Source organism: Pleurodeles waltl, chromosome 6 (assembly GCF_031143425.1).
Source record: "Pleurodeles waltl isolate 20211129_DDA chromosome 6, aPleWal1.hap1.20221129, whole genome shotgun sequence".
In the NCBI taxonomy this organism is placed as follows: domain Eukaryota; kingdom Metazoa; phylum Chordata; class Amphibia; order Caudata; family Salamandridae; genus Pleurodeles; species Pleurodeles waltl.
Window position 1 is genome coordinate 968,328,174 of NC_090445.1, and position 20,290 is coordinate 968,348,463.

The window sequence follows — 20,290 nt, forward strand, 5'->3', positions numbered from 1 at the left end:
GTCAAAGAGCAAATTAGGGCCTCAGACCCTGCTGGTCATGGTGAGGTTGCACCAGTTATGGGTAACCTCTTTGGGTAAGCTGGGTGCTGACCTGGCTAAGATAGGAATAGCAGATGTATATGCCTCTGACACTTAGGAAAGGAGAAAGAGTGTGGACACAAAAGAAGCAGTTACATTCCATTTCTGGTCAGTGAACTGCCCTGCCTCTCATAGCTCCACCTGTAAGTACAGCCCTCGTTCCTCTGAACTCTTGACCTCTGTCAGGAGTTCAAGGCCCTCCTCCACCCACAGGCTTCTGCCTGCGACTCATCTCTGGTGTCTAGTGGGAGAGCTCTGCTTTCCCAGTAGGCTACCCTGTGCATCGCTCCTCCTTTTTTCTGCTTTTCTCTGTGTGCTTTCTCTTCCGTGTCTGCTCCCTTTTTACTCCTTTTACCTCGCTTCTGGTTTACACTCTTTGCTTTTTTTTTTTTTTCTCCCCTCACTCGGTGCGCTCTTGCTCTCTGCCCCTCCTGCTGCTGCTGCCCCTGCGGCCCGCCCCTCCTCTCGCACTGCACTCCTGCCGCTGCTGGCCCGCCTCCTTTTTTTCATGCAGTTTTTGCCCCCGCCTCCCAGCTGTCCTCGTCTCATCCCCCTCCCTAATTAATGGCGGCCGAAGGTGTGTCCAAGGCAAGCCCATCTGGGCCTACCCCTTGTTCTCGCCCCCCCCCCCCCCCACCGCCGCAATACCAGACTCTGCTACGACGCCACCACCCTCCAACACACAACACCGGCTGTTCATCCACCTGCCATCAAGCCACCCTGCAGCTCACCTGCGGACCCTTCTCCTGCTGGAACTGCTCCTTTGCTAGCATCCACGCCAACGACCCACCCACCAAGGCAGGACACAACCATCTCAAATGCATCCTACTCAACAACTGCTCCGTCCACAAACATACCGTCTAACTCTGGAATCTCCTTGACTCAACCTCCCCATACGTTGCCTTCCTGAATGAAACCTGGATGACACCCTCCTCTGCGCTCGACATCGCCATAGCCATCCCAGACGGCTACAAGATCACCCGCAGGGACCGCACCAACAGACTAGGAGGAGGCATCTCCATTGTCCACAAGAATACCTTTGAATCACGACCAGCACCGAAGACACCCCCCGCACCGCCGAACACCTGCACTTCCAGATCTACACTGACCCAAACACCACCCTCCGAGGGACCCTCTCTTACAAACCCAATGGCCCCCGACAGCAGTTCAACGACTCCATCACAGACATCAGCACGCACGCCCTCGCATCCACAGACTACATACTCCCCAGGGACCTGAACTTCCACCTCTAGAACACCAACGACAACCACTCCACCACCCTGCTCGACAACCTTGCCAACCTCTGCCTCCAGCAGCTCGTCACAACACCCACCCACTCCTAAGGACACACGCTCAACCCCATTTTCTCCGCCAGCAAACATGTCTACTTCAGCCACACCACAGAACTCCACTGAACCGACCACCGCTGCATCCGCTTCTCCTTCAAGAAACCCACAACACACCATTACCTGCAACAGATTCCCTACCGCTGATGGAACAAGGTCACTGATGACCAGCTGATCACCACCCTCTCCCAGAACCCACCTATTGACACCACCGGCACAGCAGCCCTCAACCGCTGGCAATGGATCGCAGACTGTGCCAACACTCTCACCCCAATCAAGAAACCTTCGAATAGACGCACCGACAGAAATACCTTCTGGTTCACTGTTGACCTCCAAGAATCCAAGCAAACATGCCGATGACTCGAAGAAGTGGCGCCAAAATCAGACACCGGACAGCCACATAGCCTTCAAGAATGCCATCTGCAGACAGCACCAACTCATCCGAACCGCCTTCAAAGAACGCATCGACCACAACCCACACAGCTACAAGGAGCTCTTCAATATCGTGAAGGAGCTCTCCAACCCTAACTCCAACATCGACCTCGCACCATCACAAGACCCCTGCAAATCCCTAGCCACCTTCTTCTACCGCATGATTGCAGACATCCATGACCGCTTCCAATACTCAGACCACCATGTCAACTACTGACTTGCCGCCCAGCAGCCTCCTGCTCTCCTGGATCCACGTTAACGATGGCACCATAGAAATCATGAACACCATTCCCTCCGGCTCACCATCCGACCTCCACCCCCCCTCACCTCCCCCCCCACCACCACCACCTCCTGCCCTTCCCACATCCTCAACAAAGCAAGCTCCATCATCGCACCTCAACTCAGGAAGATCTACAGTTCCTTTGAGACTGCCACCTTCCCGGAGAGCTGGAAGCACGCAGAGATCAACACCCTCCTCAAAGACCCAAGGTGGACTCCTAGGACATCAAGAACTTCCGGCCCATCCCCCAGCTTCCCTTCCTGGCTCAAGTCAAAGAGAAAATTGTCAACAAACAACTGAGCCCTTTCCTCAAGGAGAACAATGCTCTGGACCTGTTCCAATCCGGATTCAGCAGCAACCACAGCACAGAAACCTCCCTCATTGCCGCCGCTGACGATATCGGGACCATACTTGACAATGGCAAACCCGCGGCTCTCATCATCCTGGACCTCTCAGCTGCGTTTGACAGTCTGCCACCACACTCTACACACATGCCCCAACGACGCAGGGATCTGCGACAGAGGCCTGGACTAGATCACCTCCTTCCTTACCGGCAGAACTCAGTCTGCCTTCCTACATTCTGCTCTGAAGCCACCAAGATCTGCGGTGTACCCCAGGGTTCGTCTCTCAGCCTGACCCTCTTAAACATCTACATGGCTCTGCTTGCAGTCTTCGCCCGATCTCACAACCTCAACATCGTCTCATACTCTGACACCCAGCTGGTCCTCTCCCTCACCAAGGACCCCGCCATCGCCAAAACCAACGTCCACGAAGGAATGAAGGCCATCGCTGAATGGATGAACAACTGCCTGAAACTGAATTACGACAAAACTGAGGTCCTTGTCCTCGGCTCCACCCCCTCCGCACGGGATGACTCCTGGTGGCCTGCCGCACTGGGAACCGCACCGACCTCGCATGCAACCTGGGATTCATCCTGGACTCATCACTATCAATGACCCAGCAAGTCAGTGCCGTCTCTTCCTCCTGCTTCAACACCCTCTGCATGCTTGGGAAGATCTACAAATGGTTCCCCACTGAAACCAGAAGGACGGTCACCCGAGCCCTCCTAAGCAGCAGACTGGACTATAGCAGTGCCCTCTACACAGGAACCATGGGCAAGCTCCAGAAGAGACTGCAATGCATACTGAACGCCTCTGCACGCCTCATCCTGGACATCCCCATCCACTGCCACATCACAGCCCACCTGAGATCTACACTGGCTCCCCTTCAACAATAGAATAATGTTCAAACTCCTTGCCCACGCTCACAAGGCACTGCACAACACTGGACCAGAATACCTCAACAGGCGGCTCTCCTTCTACACCCTGACCCGACGCCGTCGCTCCGCCGACCTTGCCACCATCCCACGCATCCACAGAATGATTGCCGGTGGGAGATCGTTCTCCCGCTCCGCCGCTAAGATGTGGAACACTCTTCCAACCCACTTGCAACACAGGACCTACTTACCTTCAGAAGACACCTCAAGACATGGCTGTTCAAGCAGTTCCCCCCCACCCCCCCCCCCCACCCCCCAAAACACTTTCAATTAACGCCTTGAAACCCTCATGGATGAGTAGTGCGCTTTACAAGTGCTCTGAGTTCAAATGGGTCCTATAACTGAGATGGGTCAACTGCCCAAGGCAGTTAACTTGACTGGAGGATATGAGGCAGAGTAAGCTCTGCAATAGCATAGCAAGTGTTCTTGCTTCTTCCTCGCCTGACACACTATGAAAACTCTCCCAGTTGTTGACTTAGTCTCCTGGGTGTGTGTTAGGGTGGAGGTGGTCGTAGAAAACTAGACTTCTTCCCCACCTCTTTAGAAATACTAGATGTTGGTTTTCAACTTTGATGGTGCACTGAGGCCTGCTAATCAGACCTTGGTGACAGTGCTCCTTACCCTAAAACAAGTAAAATACAATTGTAACCCAGCTGGCATGGACTTCAGCACACCTCTGTAAGCCCCTAATAAATGGTACCCCTGGTACCCAGGACATGGGTACTAAAGAGGGTCCTTTAGGGCTGAAACATGTTTTACACCAATCTAAGGGGCCCACACACAAAATACAGACTGTCATTGCAGGGTTCGAGACATGATGCAAACCATGTTTGAAAACGTCACGTGGCACACTCCACTGTCCCATGCCGAAGACACCGGGTGGGCTATATGTACATTACACCTACAACAGGCCTTGGAGCCCTGAAGCGGGTTGCATTTAACTACATGTGTGGATATATCGGCATGAGCAGATATGTCCCTGTAATGTCCGTCAATTCTCAGACATTACAAGTGAACAAGGAAGTCATCTCAAGGTATGTACTGGGCACTGGTCAAAGAGTGTCAACGCTACATAATAGTTTCACTGAAACCTATGGTGTTTGGTATTAAACACCTCGTAATAATAAACCCACACTGATTCCGTTGATGGATTTAATAATACAGGCACCCAGAGGTACCCTCGAAGTATCTCCTGAAAGCTACTAGTTCTCTAGTGTGCTGGCTGACTGGTACAGTCCAGCCTGACATGACATAAACTGGTTTCTGAACCCCTGCAGATGAGATGTCACACTCTTGGAGGCCATAAAACAATGCCTACTTCTGAGGAAAGTGTTCACACCCCCATCCAACAGGATGGCTTGTGATTATGCATGCCAAGACCAGGGTCTTCAAAGTCCCTGCCGGCGCTGATATGTGACTCTGGCTTTTCCCAATCATGGTAGATGCCGCTCCCTGCCCTGAGGCCACTGGCCTTAGCCACCAGGACAGTTGGGGAAATTAGACAGTCAGGAGGCGTGTTACACTCCCACACAAGTCGCACCCCTAGGGTAAGCTAGGTGAAGTTAACACAAAAATAGGAATTCCACTATCATGTTTGTAATGGAATTTGGCACTGTAGGATAGGATAGGATAGGATATGTTCACTTTCCACAGGAATTGATCTCATAGGAGTTGTAGTGACCTCAAGGGTAAGTAGCCCACTGACTACCACTCCCCTCAACGCACCTAAATTCTGTTTTATGTGGCCCCCTGACACCAGGAGCTCAGATTTTACTGGCCCAGAGAGGACACGAGCTGCGAGAATCAAGAACTGAGAAGCAGTGACCGACCTGACGCCAACCCTGCCTGACAATTGCGCAAAAAACTACTTGTCCTGCAGCTGATCTGCCTCCAAAAGCCTCCGAGGACTGCCAGCACGTCACGAAACAGCTTGCATCTCCCATGAAGCAGCAGAACTACTTCCCTGCGCTCTGCAGGCACCAAAGAGCCTGACAGCAAGAGCCTCTGCCAGCGTGGCCTACCAGACAAAGCAACACTGCAAACAAGCACTTCGCCTGAGTACCAGTGAAGCGATGGGACCCCTGAGGGGCAGAGACCCTCAAGAGCTGAGCCCCCTTTGGGTTTGGCCAGACTGGTCTTGCAGTCCCCCTCCTGCAGCCTCTTTCTGTAGGCAAGCGAGAACTTTGTCCGGAAGGGTTGCATTGTGGTAGACACTCAGACCCACTGCACACGTTCTGCCAGCCCGGGATGCCGTGGACAGTGTGTCTGCATGCACAAGACCCTCGAGACTTGAGCTCCCCCTTTTGGGTTCAGCCAGACTGGTCACCCAGTCCTCATTTGCAGCCTCTTTCCCAGGACAGTTTCCCATTAAAGATAACGGGACACCCAAAGCTGTAAAGCTCTGTTTTCTGCTACTTTTAGTAAATGTACCCAAGTTGTTTACGGACTGTCATTGCCCTTCAAATAACCAAAGTGTGTGTGTGTGTGTGTGTGTGGGGGGGGGGGGGGGGGGGGGGGCTGGCTGGAGGGTTGGGGGTAGGCTGTTGAATAGGTTGTACAGTGTTGTACATCATAGTCTTATGCTTAAAGGTGCATGCTTACTTTTCAACAGTTTTGCACTGGTCTGTTACTGAGGCAGTTATCATGGCCTCTGAACGTGGACAGGCTGAGCCCTGATTGCTGATGCGTAAACAGAAAACAACATCCTATTTTGGGTGTCTTCGTGTTCTGGTAAAGAATAAAGCCATATGTCAAGTCTCACTTCCAAGAATCCTTGGATTTTTAGTAGGAGCCTAAAGGGGTTGTCTGTCCACATTACTTTGCACGCTGTTATCTCTGGAGCTTTGGAAGCATAAGTGTATAGCCCTATATTTGTTGTTTCTTGCTGTTTGTTAGATTAATCAAAAATTCACTGTTTTGCATCATTGACTTGGTTGCTAATTGTTGGGGGTTTTGATTGAGGGTGAGATGTTTAGAGTGTGCAGAGGGGTCAGACCAAGTGACCTGTCTGCTGTTCTTTTCCATCCTTGTATAGGTTATATAGTTAATACCTGATGCACGTTTCTATTCAGATACTCTAATTGGACAATTATAACCATATAGGAACCTACATGTGTGATTGATTGGGAAGTGTTTAACTGGCATAAGCTGTTTTTATGTTAAGTTTTGTTTTCTATGCTGTCTTTGACAATACCTGTGGCTTCACATTCGTGCTTTATAGCAGATCTTTGCTGTTTGCGCTGTTCAATTTGTAACTTATCTTCACAGGATCCACTTGCAGGTATCATTCCTCGAACACTGCATCAAATTTTTGAGAAACTTTCAGAAAATGGTACAGAATTCTCAGTTAAAGTATCCTTACTTGAAATTTACAATGAAGAACTTTTTGATCTGTTGAGCCCATGTCCAGATGTCAACGAGCGGCTCCAAATGTTTGATGATCCTCGTAACAAGGTATCTATTAAATTAATGTTACTCTTCCATCTAGACTACATGGCCTTTTCTTTATTTGTCTTTTTTTTTTTTTTTTTTTTTTTTTTTTTTGAGGCAGAACTGTCCGTTGTTTCTTTTTTTTCTGTTTTACTGTCCATTTAATCTTTTTACATCCTTGACCCAAATTTATTTTACACCCTTGCATATCTTAATTTTCACGGCTATTGAGCTTCTCTCATTGCAGCTTACTAAGTCTGACAGCAGTGCCTATGAATCCTTTCACAGTTCATGCAGTCAAATGGCAATAGGGATCCGAAGACATTGTAGGTACATGGTAATAGTGAAGTTTTTTTTTTTTTTTTTGCCTTGTACTTGTAGGGACTCTCATCCTGAGTGCCGAAGTACAAGATGGGCAAAATTAAATGTGAACCGTTCCTGAGTGAAGTAGGATGTTAATCATATTGAATGTTACAGAAACACATTAGATAATGTATCTGTAATAGCATTTTGGATCAATAGGATGTTAGGTCCTACACACTTTTAGTGGCCATTTTTAGGGTCGAGCCTGCGTCGCATGCGTATCGCAGCGAGACACTTTAGTGTTTAGAAAAGGGCTCGGAGCCCTGTCAACGTCACGTCAGTGTTTGTTTTTTATTGGTTTGTGGGCTTGCCTAATAAAATCTGCTTGCTTTCATTAGTCGAAGGCATGCACACGTCATGCCTTTTCCGGTGGCTAGCCCCCCTCGAGCGCAGCGACCAAGTACAGAAAACATGCGAGGCTCGCTGGTTTCCATCGGGCTTGTGGACTTCTTTTTCTCTAATTTACGAGTGCGATCTTCCTTGGCAGAAGTTGAGCGCTTTACATAGTTAATTTCACTTTTTCGGGTTATGTACATAAATGCACTTTTGCCCGATAGGTGAAAAGTCGGGTTAGGAGTTTACAACGCAATCAGCTCTAACATGAGCAAACGCGAGACCCATTGCATTGCAAATGCTTGTTATTTTATGTGATTACTTACATTTGTCCTAGTGGAATGGAAAATAACCATTTCAGTACAACTTGCTCAATGGAGTTTATTTTTGGCCATGCATCACTATAATTGTCACGACTTCTACCCCTCACTTTCATTCACTCCCACTACTTTTTATTCATTGTACATGTGTTTTTTATTTATATCTATATGTTTCATTTGGCTGTCGGACTCGTAACATTTTCTCTTTACCAGAGCCCATCTGGTTCCTAATATTTTGCTGTTCCTATCTGCCATAGTTGTCATAATCGCCAGTTTTGAAGGTGTGCAAAGGTCATGCTGCAAGTACAGTTGTAACCTTATCCAACTGGCAAGTTCATTTTTATTTTTTATATAGAGAGGAGTGATCATTAAAGGCTTGGAAGAAGTCACTGTGCACAACAAGAATGAGGTGTATCAGATTCTAGAGAGGGGGGCAGCAAAGAGAACTACAGCATCTACACTGATGAATGCATACTCCAGGTATTCACCTTCTAAAGACTTTCTTGTGAGTTCATCAATTTGCCATCGTATGAAGTGTGCTAATGAAAACTAATTTCGTCTTTTTTAGCTATATTTGTGCAACTTCCACATACATGGAACTTAGTTTATCTTAATCTCGTATTTTGTCTGTACTTTCTCTCCCACCCAGTCGATCCCACTCTGTGTTTTCCGTTACTATTCATATGAAAGAAACGACAGTTGATGGTGAAGAACTTGTCAAGATTGGAAAATTAAATTTGGTGAGTTTGCATCCAACATGGGTGCTAAAATAGATTCTTTGAAGACCCTATAAAATCAAATGTGAACGTTTGAAAGCCTTTCTGGATTTTTTTTTTTTAAAGAAAATTACATTGTGCATTTTTTTCACATTTTATCAAGTTAAAGGTATGTTATTGCTTAATATAGGCCTCCTGCAGCCGAAGATCTCTCTACTGCATTCTTTGTCGTTGCGCTTTAAAATCCTTTGCTATGATTTTTAATTTTCCCTAATGTTTAACGTAAGCATCACTGATCTCTTTTCAATTTATTCATATCCATTATTGTGGTGATCACTTCCAAATTAAAAAAAAAAAAAAGTTTTAGTTATGTTCTCTTGATGCACGCAAAGTATTCAATGAATTTAGCTATGGAGACTGTTCATGGGAAACATTTTTCGATTTGGGGTAATGCAGTCTGCATGTGCTTATCAATCCTGGCACATTTTTATTCACAGTATTCTTTTCATCTGTAGCTTTCCTGGAGAACATTGGTAAATGGAGTACAATAAGCTGAATATTAATCTTACAGTATTTGGGAATGGCAGAAATACGGGAGGAGGTGCTATACATAGTTATTTATCTCAACAGCCATATTTGTTCTGTGGTACTGTGCAAACGCACCATGATGAAGTATTCCATCATTGTTTTCTTGCAACTTTTCAGGGCACTTCTGAAGACAAAGTAACAAGATGCCAACAGCTTGTCCTCTCTCCACCCCCCCCCCCCCGCTCAAGTTTGCTACCATTGGTCCCACATAGGGCAGATTTTGAGACTGCTGCCCCGTCTTTTCAGGGACAGTATTGACAGTACTTTAATACAAGGCTTTTTTAAAGCTCTGAATAGACCTGGCAAACTTCTCATGTACAATGTCTAGAGTTGCAGGGTGTGTTTTGCTGTAAGTCACTAAGAACCATTTCTTTCTGAAAATATGCAACAAGTTTTTGCATCGGAAATCCCTGAGTTTTGGTGGAAGGCTACTTAAGTACCCAGTGGTGGTTGTCTTTCAATGCTCACCAACATCCACATCTTCCCCTTACTTATGCGACCAGTTGGTGAGCACTCTGTCTCCCAAATAGACTGTAGTGTCTAGTCTACTCTGCTTTTTGTGCTTCGTTTGGTGAGTAAATGTTTTAGCCCTGTAATGTTGGTGTTCACTTCCTTTGTTAAATCTCTTCTGTTTCCTGTTATTGAATCATCCTAATCTTCTGTTTGTCCTTAAGGTACAGCCAAAGTAACACTGTAAGGGCAAGTGACAATATATCTGTGAAAATGCTCATGAACTTGGGTTGTACTATATTTATTGATTTATTGTTTCAGGTACTTCCATGAAGTTTTGAAACAAATTTCAGTTGGTGCATTTTTGTCATCCATCTTTTTATATTTCCTATTGTTGATTTGTTCGAGTCAGAAATTATTTAAAATGTTTATCTTTTGTAGGATTAACTGTTTATTCTTGTCTGGCTTCTTCAACAAATACAGTCCTTTAGTAGGACTACTATTCAATGTCTATACCAAGTGCTAATTTGTCTTGTTACTTTTCACTCCCCTAGGTGGATCTGGCAGGAAGTGAAAATATTGGACGTTCTGGAGCAGTCGATAAACGAGCTCGAGAAGCTGGTAACATTAACCAGTCTTTGTTGACTTTAGGTCGTGTTATCACTGCACTAGTAGAAAGGACCCCACATATTCCATACAGGGAGTCAAAGCTCACTAGAATTCTGCAGGATTCGCTTGGAGGGCGCACAAAAACATCAATCATCGCTACAGTATCGCCTGCTTCGATAAATCTTGAGGTAAATGAGTTGTAACGCATGCATTGGTTTAGGTGCAGTTAGTTTATGTACTTTACCAAAATATAGCTTCTGTTTCCTTGCTAACACTCCTGGCAGGTAAATCAAAGGAGACTAGCAAAGTTCCTGTGGGTATCTTGTTAATGTAATGTTCGCACCAGGTTCTTCAGTTGCTTTGTATTGTACAATTTAACATGCTGTCAAGTGGTTCAGATAGCTGCATGCAATGCAAGATAAGGGGTTGGTGGGAGCATGGGGTTCAAGGCCTGTATATAGAGGGGCAGTGGTTGGTTGTTAGTAATGAATGCTTTAATGTAGAGAGTAGTCTGCAATTGTTTCCTGACTTGTCAACAGTTTGGTTGTCTCATAATCTCTTGATTGCTTGCTTTACTGTATGCTATTTGAGTTGCACTAACTCCTCACCTATTCAGCATTTACTATGCTGACATTCACCATACATTCCTTTACCCTTCATTACATATCCATGAATACCTGTCTGTATGCATCATGTATCCATGAAACTTGACATAGTCCTCCAGATGTGGCGTTTGTAGGAGATTCTCAGTTTATGGTGTCCAGCTATGGTATAGCACCCTATACGGCGGGGGGGAGGGGGTAGTACTAGAAATCACACAGGTGTCCTGGTGCAGAGTTATCATTAAATCGGGTGTCCCATAGGCTAACACAGGACTGTTGCAGTTGCATTTTTATGGATTCAGGACCCTTCCCAGTGGAACCAGAGGAAACCAGTTGGCACAAAGAATGTTGGTTATTGCCCCCACCTTTGGATACCCAGAAGACTGAAGTACCTACACCCAGGTGCGTAAGTAAGGGTGAAGTGGCGTCAGAAAACCTAGTTGGAGTCAATGGACCCCTCAGTTGTCTAGCTGCTGTCCTGACAAGGTAGGTGGGCCCAAGGGTGGATTCCGGACGTGAAGAACCTGAAAAAGAAGGGGACTGTGTCCTGACTACTCGAATGTCCAGACGGTTCAGGTAGGGAGCGCTCACCCTCTTTGAGTTGACGTTCCTGCAGGATGGTTAGTGAAGAAGTTCAGCAGCTGAGCGCGAAGTGAGTGGTGTCCCGTCATGTTGGGGGAGGGCAGAATGGTGCATTTTCAGATTGCCAGATGCCACACTTCCCAGGAGGGAGGGAACCTGGTTATCTATTGACTACCAGCTGCATCCTATTGGCTACCAATCACATCTTACCCCAACGGCATTTTCTGAAGATGCGTAGGCTGCCCCTGGCGCCCAAAACTCGGATCTCTCCCAATTTTGAAGAAAGACTGCCATGCTGTACCGGACCAGCGAAGAGGCTGCACGTAAGAGGACTGCACCTGCTCCACTTTTTGGCTAGCAAAGATGGACTGTACCTGCTGTGTCCTGCTCCGGGAGAAGCTGCCTCCAAAGCCCAGTCAAGCCAAGAGACATGCAAGGACCAGCTGATTGGCCTTCTGTTTGCAGCACATGGACACAACAGCTGAAGAAGCCTGCTGGGGCAAGTTGGTAGCCCAAAGTATTCAAGCCTGTACCAGCACTGCCTCAGTGCAACACAGAGGACCAATACCTGTCACACAGAGTTGCGCCAGAGTTCCCTGAGCCTGGGAGTGTTGTCAGTCACTGGAGGTCCTTCAGAAGGAAAGTTATTGACCCAGGAAGGATTGGCCTGTAAACAAGACAACTGGCAGTCCAGTGGCAACTGGACTTTGGCTCAAGAGAGCTTGGTGGTATGTCGACCCTGTAAACAGGACCCTGTAAACAGGACCCTGTAAACAGGACCCTGTAAACAGGACCCTGTAAACAGGACCCTGTAAACAGGACCCTGTAAACAGGACCCTGTAGGAATATGGCTCTCTACATGGCATAACAAAAGGAGGTATACCATGCAAAGAGTCCAGGGGCTTCCCTTACCGGTGACAGGGTCTTGCTCTAGCAACCCCAAGGTGCTCTTTGTGCGTAGTGAACAAGCAGCCTTCCGCTTGGAGAAATTTTTTAGATATTTACCATAGGCACACAGTCAATAATGAAGCGCACAACTCAATAAGGAGATCCACACCAATTTAACAATAAGTAGTATCTTTATATATTTTTAGGCACCAGAATAAGTATGATAAAGTAAGTACGTTTTGCAACAAATTCTTTCAAATTTCAAAAGTCGAAACTTAGTGAATTTTTCAGAAGTGGTAATGTTTTCCTTTGGAGGAAAAACAAGTACTGCATACAGGTAAAGTACAGCGACTAATGGGACCACTCTTCTGGACATAAGGTAAGTATCGGGCAAGGGTGAAGTATGTAAATGTAAATGTAAATTAGCACTTGTATAGCGCACTACTCACCCGTTAGGGTCTCAAGGCGCTGTACTCATACCGCTATGGAACCCCTCCTGGCTTTTCCCTGTGAGGCACCCACTCCTGAGCACCTCCAGGGTGAAGCCAGGCATCCAAGCGCTGTTGGGGCCGTTGTGGAGATTAAGCAAGCTATTGCCCAGAGTTGCAGAATGGGACCCATGAATTAGATTAGGCACTGAGGCGAGAATTATCTGGTCAAGGGGAATTGAGCCCAAGACCTGCTGAAGCGGGACTTGAACCCTGGTCTTGAGCCAGATCTCTGCTTCAGGGTCTGCCGCTCTAACCATTGAGCCACACTTCTCCACTGAGCCACACTTCTCCACTGAGCCACACTTCTCCAAGTATGCACCAACTGGCTGGCATTGGGGCGGCCGGGTGCAGAGGTGCAGTACAGTGTCGGGTCAATGTTAGTCTATGGGAGATCATCCGGTTGAAAAGAGGCTGCAGGTTTGGACTGGGAGTCCAGTATAGGTGAACCAACATGTGGGTTTAAATCTTAATATGCTAGATGACGTAGGGGGGGGCGGTGGCAGGTGAAGAGAGGTCTTGAGGCATTGGGTTTTCTTCACTGGGAGCACTCGCTGTTGAGAGGACCTGCAAACAGAGGCTGCAGGTGACGACGGTGAGTCCACAGTGGGCACATCCAAGGTGGACTTTGTCTCTGGAGGGCTGTGCGACCATGCTGGCACAGTTGGCCCATTTTAACTCTGGCTAGGTGGCACAGGTGCAGTGGTGCTTTCAGGTGTCTGGTTTTCAGTAGTCCGGAGTCCTTGCAGTTCTTAGGGTGCTTGCAAGATGCAGGCAAGCAGCTTTGCTGCTCCATCAGAGTTACTGGGTCTTCGTTGAATGCAGGCAGTCTTCCCAAGGCTTTTGGAGGCACAAAAAGTTTGTAGGATGAGACTTTGGTGCAAATCAGGGCCCAGTCAGGTGCTGCTTCCTCAGTCTTTGCTTTTGTGGCTCCTGATGTCCTTCCCCCTCCCTCCCGCACCAGGTATTTGGCATCTGGACAGACAGGAAATGTAGTATTCTGAGAGGTGTCTACCTCTCAGGTCAGTTCCACCCCTAAGATGAGCTGAAGAAGGCTGAGGAAGAAGTGCCTGACTTGGCCCCAGCCCTGCTGGCCTGTCTGCTGTTTCCTCAGATTTGCACCAAAATGTTCTCGTCCTGCAAGCTGTTGTGCCTCCAAAAGCCTTGAGAGGACTGCTTGCCTTCAAAGGTGCAGAAACTCCTGTGGAGCAGTTGAGCTGCTTCCCTGCATCTTACATGCACCCCCAAGAGATCTGCGAGGACTTTGGACCACTGAGAACCCAATACCAGAAGGCCCCCCCACCCCTGCACCTGTGCTGCTTAGCTAGAGTTGAAGTTGGCCAATGATGCTAGCTAGCATGGTCCCACAACTCCTCCTTCCCCCCAACCCCTGACGTGAAGCCCACTGTGAATTCAACTACACCACCTGCAGCCTCTGTCTGCAGGCCCCCTCATCTGAGAGTGCTCCCAGTGGAGAAAACCCAACACTTCAAGCCACCTCTGCACTTGGCCTGTGGAGAAGAGGACCTAAGGTGTCCTTGCATCTCAAGATTTGAATCCACTTATGTAAGGAAATGCCTCCTTGGCATGGTTGCCCCCTGACTTTTTGCCTTTGCTGATGCTATGTTTACAATTGAAAGTGTGCTGAGGCCTGCTAACCAGGCCCCAGCACCAGTGTTCTTTCCCTAACCTGTACTTTTGTATCCACAATTGGCAGACCCTGGCATCCAGATAAGTCCCTTGTAAACTGGTACTTCTGGTACCAAGGGCCCTGATGCCAAGGAAGGTCTCTAAGGGCTGCAGCATGTCTTATGCCACCCTGGAGACCTCTCACTCAGCACAGACACACTGCTTGCCAGCTTGTGTGTGCTAGTGAGGACAAAACGAGTAAGTCGACATGGCACTCCCCTCAGGGTGCCATGCCAGCCTCTCACTGCCTATGCAGTATAGGTAAGACACCCCTCTAGCAGGCCTTACCGCCCTAAGGCAGGGTGCACTATACCATAGGTGAGGGTACCAGTGCATGAGCATGGTACCCCTACAGTGTCTAAACAAAACCTTAGACATTGTAAGTGCAGGGTAGCCATAAGAGTATATGGTCTGGGAGTCTGTCAAACACGAACTCCACAGCACCATAATGGCTACACTGAAAACTGGGAAGTTTGGTATCAAACTTCTCAGCACAATAAATGCACACTGATGCCAGTGTACATTTTATTGCAAAATACACCCCAGAGGGCACCTTAGAGGTGCCCCCTGAAACTTAACCGACTGTCTGTGTAGGCTGACTAGTTCCAGCAGCCTGCCACACCAGAGACATGTTGCTGGTCCCATGGGGAGAGTGCCTTTGTCACTCTGAGGCCAGTAACAAAGCCTGCACTGGGTGGAGATGCTAACACCTCCCCCAGGCAGGAGCTGTGACACCTGGCGGTGAGCCTCAAAGGCTCACCCCTTTGTCACAGCCCAGCAGGGCACTCCAGCTTAGTGGAGTTGCCCGCCCCCTCCGGCCACGGCCCCCACTTTTGGCGGCAAGGCTGGAGGGAACAAAGAAAGCAACAAGGAGGAGTCACTGGCCAGTCAGGACAGCCCCTAAGGTGTCCTGAGCTGAAGTGACTCTAACTTTTAGAAATCCTCCATCTTGCAGATGGAGGATTCCCCCAATAGGGTTAGGATTGTGACCCCCTCCCCTTGGGAGGAGGCACAAAGAGGGTGTACCCACCCTCAGGGCTAGTAGCCATTGGCTACTAACCCCCCAGACCTAAACACGCCCTTAAATTTAGTATTTAAGGGCTACCCTGAACCCTAGAAAATTAGATTCCTGCAACTACAAGAAGGACTGCCTAGCTGAAAACCCCTGCAGAGGAAGACCAGAAGACGACAACTGCCTTGGCTCCAGAAACTCACCGGCCTGTCTCCTGCCTTCCAAAGATCCTGCTCCAGCGACGCCTTCCCAAGGGCCCAGCGACCTCGACATCCTCTGAGGACTGCCCCTGCTTCGAAAAGACAAGAAACTCCCGAGGACAGCGGACCTGCTCCAAGAAAGGCTGCAACTTTGTTTCCAGCAGCCTTGAAAGAACCCTGCAAGCTCCCCGCAAGAAGCGTGAGACTTGCAACACTGCACCCGGCGACCCCGACTCGGCTGGTGGAGATCCAACACCTCAGGAGGGACCCCAGGACTACTCTGATACTGTGAGTACCAAAACCTGTCCCCCCTGAGCACCCACAGCGCCGCCTGCAGAGGGAATCCCGAGGCTTCCCCTGACCGCGACTCCTTGAATCCAAAACCCGACGCCTGGGAGAGACCCTGCACCCGCAGCCCCCAGGACCTGAAGGACCGGACTTTCACTGGAGAAGTGACCCCCAGGAGTCCCTCTCCCTTGCCCAAGTGGAGGTTTCCCAGAGGAACCCCCCCCTTGCCTGCCTGCAGCGCTGAAGAGATCCCTAGATCTCCCATAGACTAACACTACAAACCCGACGCTTGTTCTAACACTGCACCCGGCTGCCCCCGCGCCGCTGAGGGTGAAATTCCTGTGTGGGCTTGTGTCCCCCCCCGGTGCCCTACAAAACCCCCCTGGTCTGCCCTCCGAAGACGCGGGTACTTACCTGCTGGCAGACTGGAACCGGGGCACCCCCTTCTCCATTGAAGCCTATGTGTTTTGGGCACCACTTTGAACTCTGCACCTGACCGGCCCTGAGCTGCTGGTGTGGTAACTTTGGGGTTGCTCTGAACCCCCAACGGTGGGCTACTTTGGACCAAGAACTAAGCCCTGTAAGTGTCCTACTTACCTGGTTAACCTAACAAATACTTACCTCCCCTAGGAACTGTGAAAATTGCACTGTGTCCACTTTTAAAACAGCTATTTGTCAATAACTTGAAAAGTATACATGCAATTTTTATGATTTAAAGTTCCTAAAGTACTTACCTGCAATACCTTTCAAATGAGATACACATGTAGAATTTGAACCTGTGGTTCTTAAAATAAACTAAGAAAAGATATTTTCTATACAAAAACCTATTGGCTGGATTTGTCTCTGAGTGTGTGTACCTCATTTATTGTCTATGTACAACAAATGCTTAACACTACTCCTTGGATAAGCCTACTGCTCGACCACACTACCACAAAATAGAGCATTAGTATTATCTATTTTTACCACTATTTTACCTCTAAGGGGAACCCCTGGACTCTGTGCATGCTATTCCTTACTTTGAAATAGCACATACAGAGCCAACTTCCTACAACTTAGAGTCCAGTTGAGGTGAACCAATAAGTCCAAACCCGCAGCTTCTTTTCAACCAGACTGAACCCCATTGTCTAACATTGGGCACCCAACGCTGTACTGCACCTCTGCACCCGGATACCCCAGTGCCTCCTGGTATGACCTGTTAGTGTGGTCTTCGACCTTGCCCTAAGCTTACCTTAAGTCCAGGAGATTGGTTCCCATAAGTTGCTGTACTATACCTTTATGCAGTACTTATTTTTCTTTCATAACATTGCTGCTTCTGAAAAAATGCACTGTTGAGTTTTGAAACCTAAAGTATTGCAGTCTCAGTTATTAACTGTGCACCTATGCTAAACGTCTAATACTCCTCTTTAAGTGTAAGGCTGCAAAACTATGCTACCCCCTAAGAGAGCACCTAGTGATTTCTAGAGCAAGTTCTTGTCCTCTAGTAAGGGAACCCCTGGCTCTTTGCACAGAATACCTCATTTTTGTATACTATATAAGGGCTAGCTTCCCACACTTTACTCTTGCTCCTCTGTGTAATCCTCGCTTCTCAGTGCTGCAGACGAAACCTAAGGGTCATAAGGGGACTGGTAAGCGTATTACATGGTGAGATTGCAGTACCACACCATGTAAAACATCCCACTTCCTCACAAGGGGTTTTATAGTCATCTTTCTGTCTTCTCTTCTATTGCTGGGTGTAAGAAATTGGATTAATACTTGTTCTGCGAGACTGCCTATTCCAAGGAATAAGCACAACCCTTGTCAGTGAACTCTCCAACTCACTAAATCAACCCAAGTTCTGTCCCCTGCTAGCTTTGGCACACAGCAGACATTCTTATCTTGGGACAATGTGTAAAGTATTATTGCAGTGCCAAAGCAATAATAGTCAAAATGTCAAACAATGAAAATCCAAAATTGAATAAAAAAAAAAAAACTAAAATGAAGAAGCACCGAAAAGCATTTATGGCCTGTGATAGTGTATATTGGTCAAGGTAGACTGCAGGTTGACCACAATGGTGTGCAGGTTCCTTGTGGTCCAATATTTTACCTCTGACATAGTCTTTTAAGTCCCAGCCAAGCACAGGTGTACACTTATTTAGCTCCTGGACCTTAATCAGGTCATTTTTAAACCTCACCACTCACCTGTGATGGTCTCGAGGCGCTTGTGGGGGGGGTGGGTGGGGGGGACTGCTACTGCTCACAGCTATGTCTTGAGATGTCTCCTGAAGGTGAGGTCATCCTTGGTCTGACTGAGGTGGGTGGGAAGTGTGTTCAATGTCTTGGTGGTGAGGTGAGATAATGATGTGCCGCTGGTGGTTGTTCTGCGGATGCGTGGGACAGTGGCGAGGGCAAGGTCCGCGGAGCGAAGCTGTTGGGATGTAGGAGAGCAGTCTGAGGTATTTTAGTCCGGTGTTGTGCAGTGCCCTGTGAGTGTGGGTGAGGAGTTTGAAGGTGATTCTCTTGTTGACTGGGAGCCAATGCAGGTCTCCCGTGGGCTGTGATGTGGCAGTGGCGGGGGATGTCCAGGATGAGGTGTGCAGGAACGCCATGTGTCAGGTGGTTGACCTTCTGTGCGGGTACCTTAGGAAGAAACTCACAGGTTTTGAAGGAGAGTCAAACAGCAGGGTCCAATCCAGGTCCAATTGTCACTGGTCTGCTGGCTGCTTTCAGGAACAGGCCTCATGTAGCTTGTTTTTTCCCCTGTATCTGCACAGGAGGCCAACCAACTGACACATGGCGTTCCCAGGCCATGACTCCTCTGCTTTTCAGTAGTTCCTGTCTGCTTTTTGAGCCTGTTTGCAGTAAAGCAGCATCTTAGGACAAATCCTAAGTGATAAATCTTTGGTCATACTCAACGTGGTTTCTGAGGTGTAGGAAGTTGGCTCTGTATGTACTATTTCAAAGTAGGAAATGGCATGCACAGAGTCCAAGGGTTCCCCTTAGAGGTAAGATAGTGGCAAAAAGAGAATTCTCATGCTCTATTTTGTGGTAGTGTGGTCGAGCAGTAGGCTTATCAGAGGGAAGTGTTAAGCATTTGTTGTACACACACAGGCAATAAATGAGGAACACACACTCAGACAATTCCAGGCCAAATAGGTTTTTATATAGAAAAATATATTTTCTTAGTTTATTTTAAGAACCACAGGTTCAAGATTTACAAGCAATACTTTAAATGAAAGGTATTTCACTCTGGTATCTTAGGAACTTTGAATCATCACAATAGCATGTACAGTTTTGGCAAAAATAGCAATAAGCTATTTTAAAAATGGACACAGTGCAAAAATCAACAGTTCCTGGGGGAGGTAAGCATTTGTTAGGTTCACAGGTAAGTAAAGCACTTACAGGGTTCAAAGTTGGGTCCAAGGTAGCCCACCGTTGGGGTTCAAGGCAACCCGAAAGTTACCACACCAGCAGCTCAGGGCCGGTCAGGTGCAGAGGTCAGTGGTGCCCAAAACGTATAGGCTTCAATGGAAATAGGGGTGCCCCAGTTCCAGTCTGCCAGCAGGTAAGTACCCGCGTCTTCGGAGGGCAGACAAGGGGGGTTTTGTAGGGCACTGGGGGGGGACGCAAGCAGGCACAGAAAGTACACCCTCAGCGGCACAGGGGCGGCCGGGTGCAGAGTGCAAACAGGTGTCGGGTTTGCAATAGGATTCAATGGGAGACCCAGGGGTCTCTTCAGCGATGCAGGCAAGGGGGGGGGGGCGGGGAATTGTCGCCACCACCTGGGCTAGGAAGAGGGCCGCCTTGGGGTCGCTCCTGCACTGGAGTTTGGATCCTTCAGGTCCTGGGGGCTGCAGGTGCAGTGTGTTTCCCAGGCGTCGGGTTCTTTGAAGCAGGCAGTCGCAGTCAGGGGGAGCCTCTGGATTCCCTCTGCAGGAGTCTCTGTGGGGGCTCAGGGGGGGTCAACTCTGGCTACTCATGGGCTCGTAGTCACCGGGGAGTCCTCCCTGTAGTGTTGGTTTTCCGCAGGCCGAGCCGGGGCGTCGGGTGCAGAGTGGAAAGTCTCACGCTTCCGGCGGAAAACGTGTGGTCTTTAAAAGTTGCTTCTTTGTTGCAAAGTTGCAGTCTTTGTGGAACAGGGCCGCTGTCCTCTGAAGTTTCTTTAGATGCAGGGTAGTTATCTGAGGCTTCAGAGGTTGCTGTACCCTGGGGGACGTGTCACTGTTGCAGTTTTTCTCGAAGTGGGGAGACAGGCCGGTAGGGCTGGGGCCAAAGCAGTTGGTGTCTCCGTCTTCTCTGCAGGGCTTCAGATCAGCAGTCCTTCTTCGTCTTCAGGTTTCTGGAA

The 20,290-nt window shown here is 48.3% G+C and overlaps 1 protein-coding gene across 2 annotated transcripts in view; it reads left to right on the forward strand.

Moving 5' to 3' along the window:
* The window catches only part of KIF11 (kinesin family member 11), a 135,057-nt gene that overhangs the window by 22,147 nt on the left and 92,620 nt on the right, over nucleotides 1-20,290 (forward strand). For both annotated transcript variants that reach the window (XM_069239811.1, XM_069239812.1), the window contains exons 6-9: nucleotides 6,680-6,865; nucleotides 8,213-8,337; nucleotides 8,507-8,597; nucleotides 10,166-10,408. In XM_069239811.1, coding sequence (XP_069095912.1) covers nucleotides 6,680-6,865; nucleotides 8,213-8,337; nucleotides 8,507-8,597; nucleotides 10,166-10,408 — 645 coding nt within the window. The remainder of the gene's footprint in view (nucleotides 1-6,679; nucleotides 6,866-8,212; nucleotides 8,338-8,506; nucleotides 8,598-10,165; nucleotides 10,409-20,290) is intronic.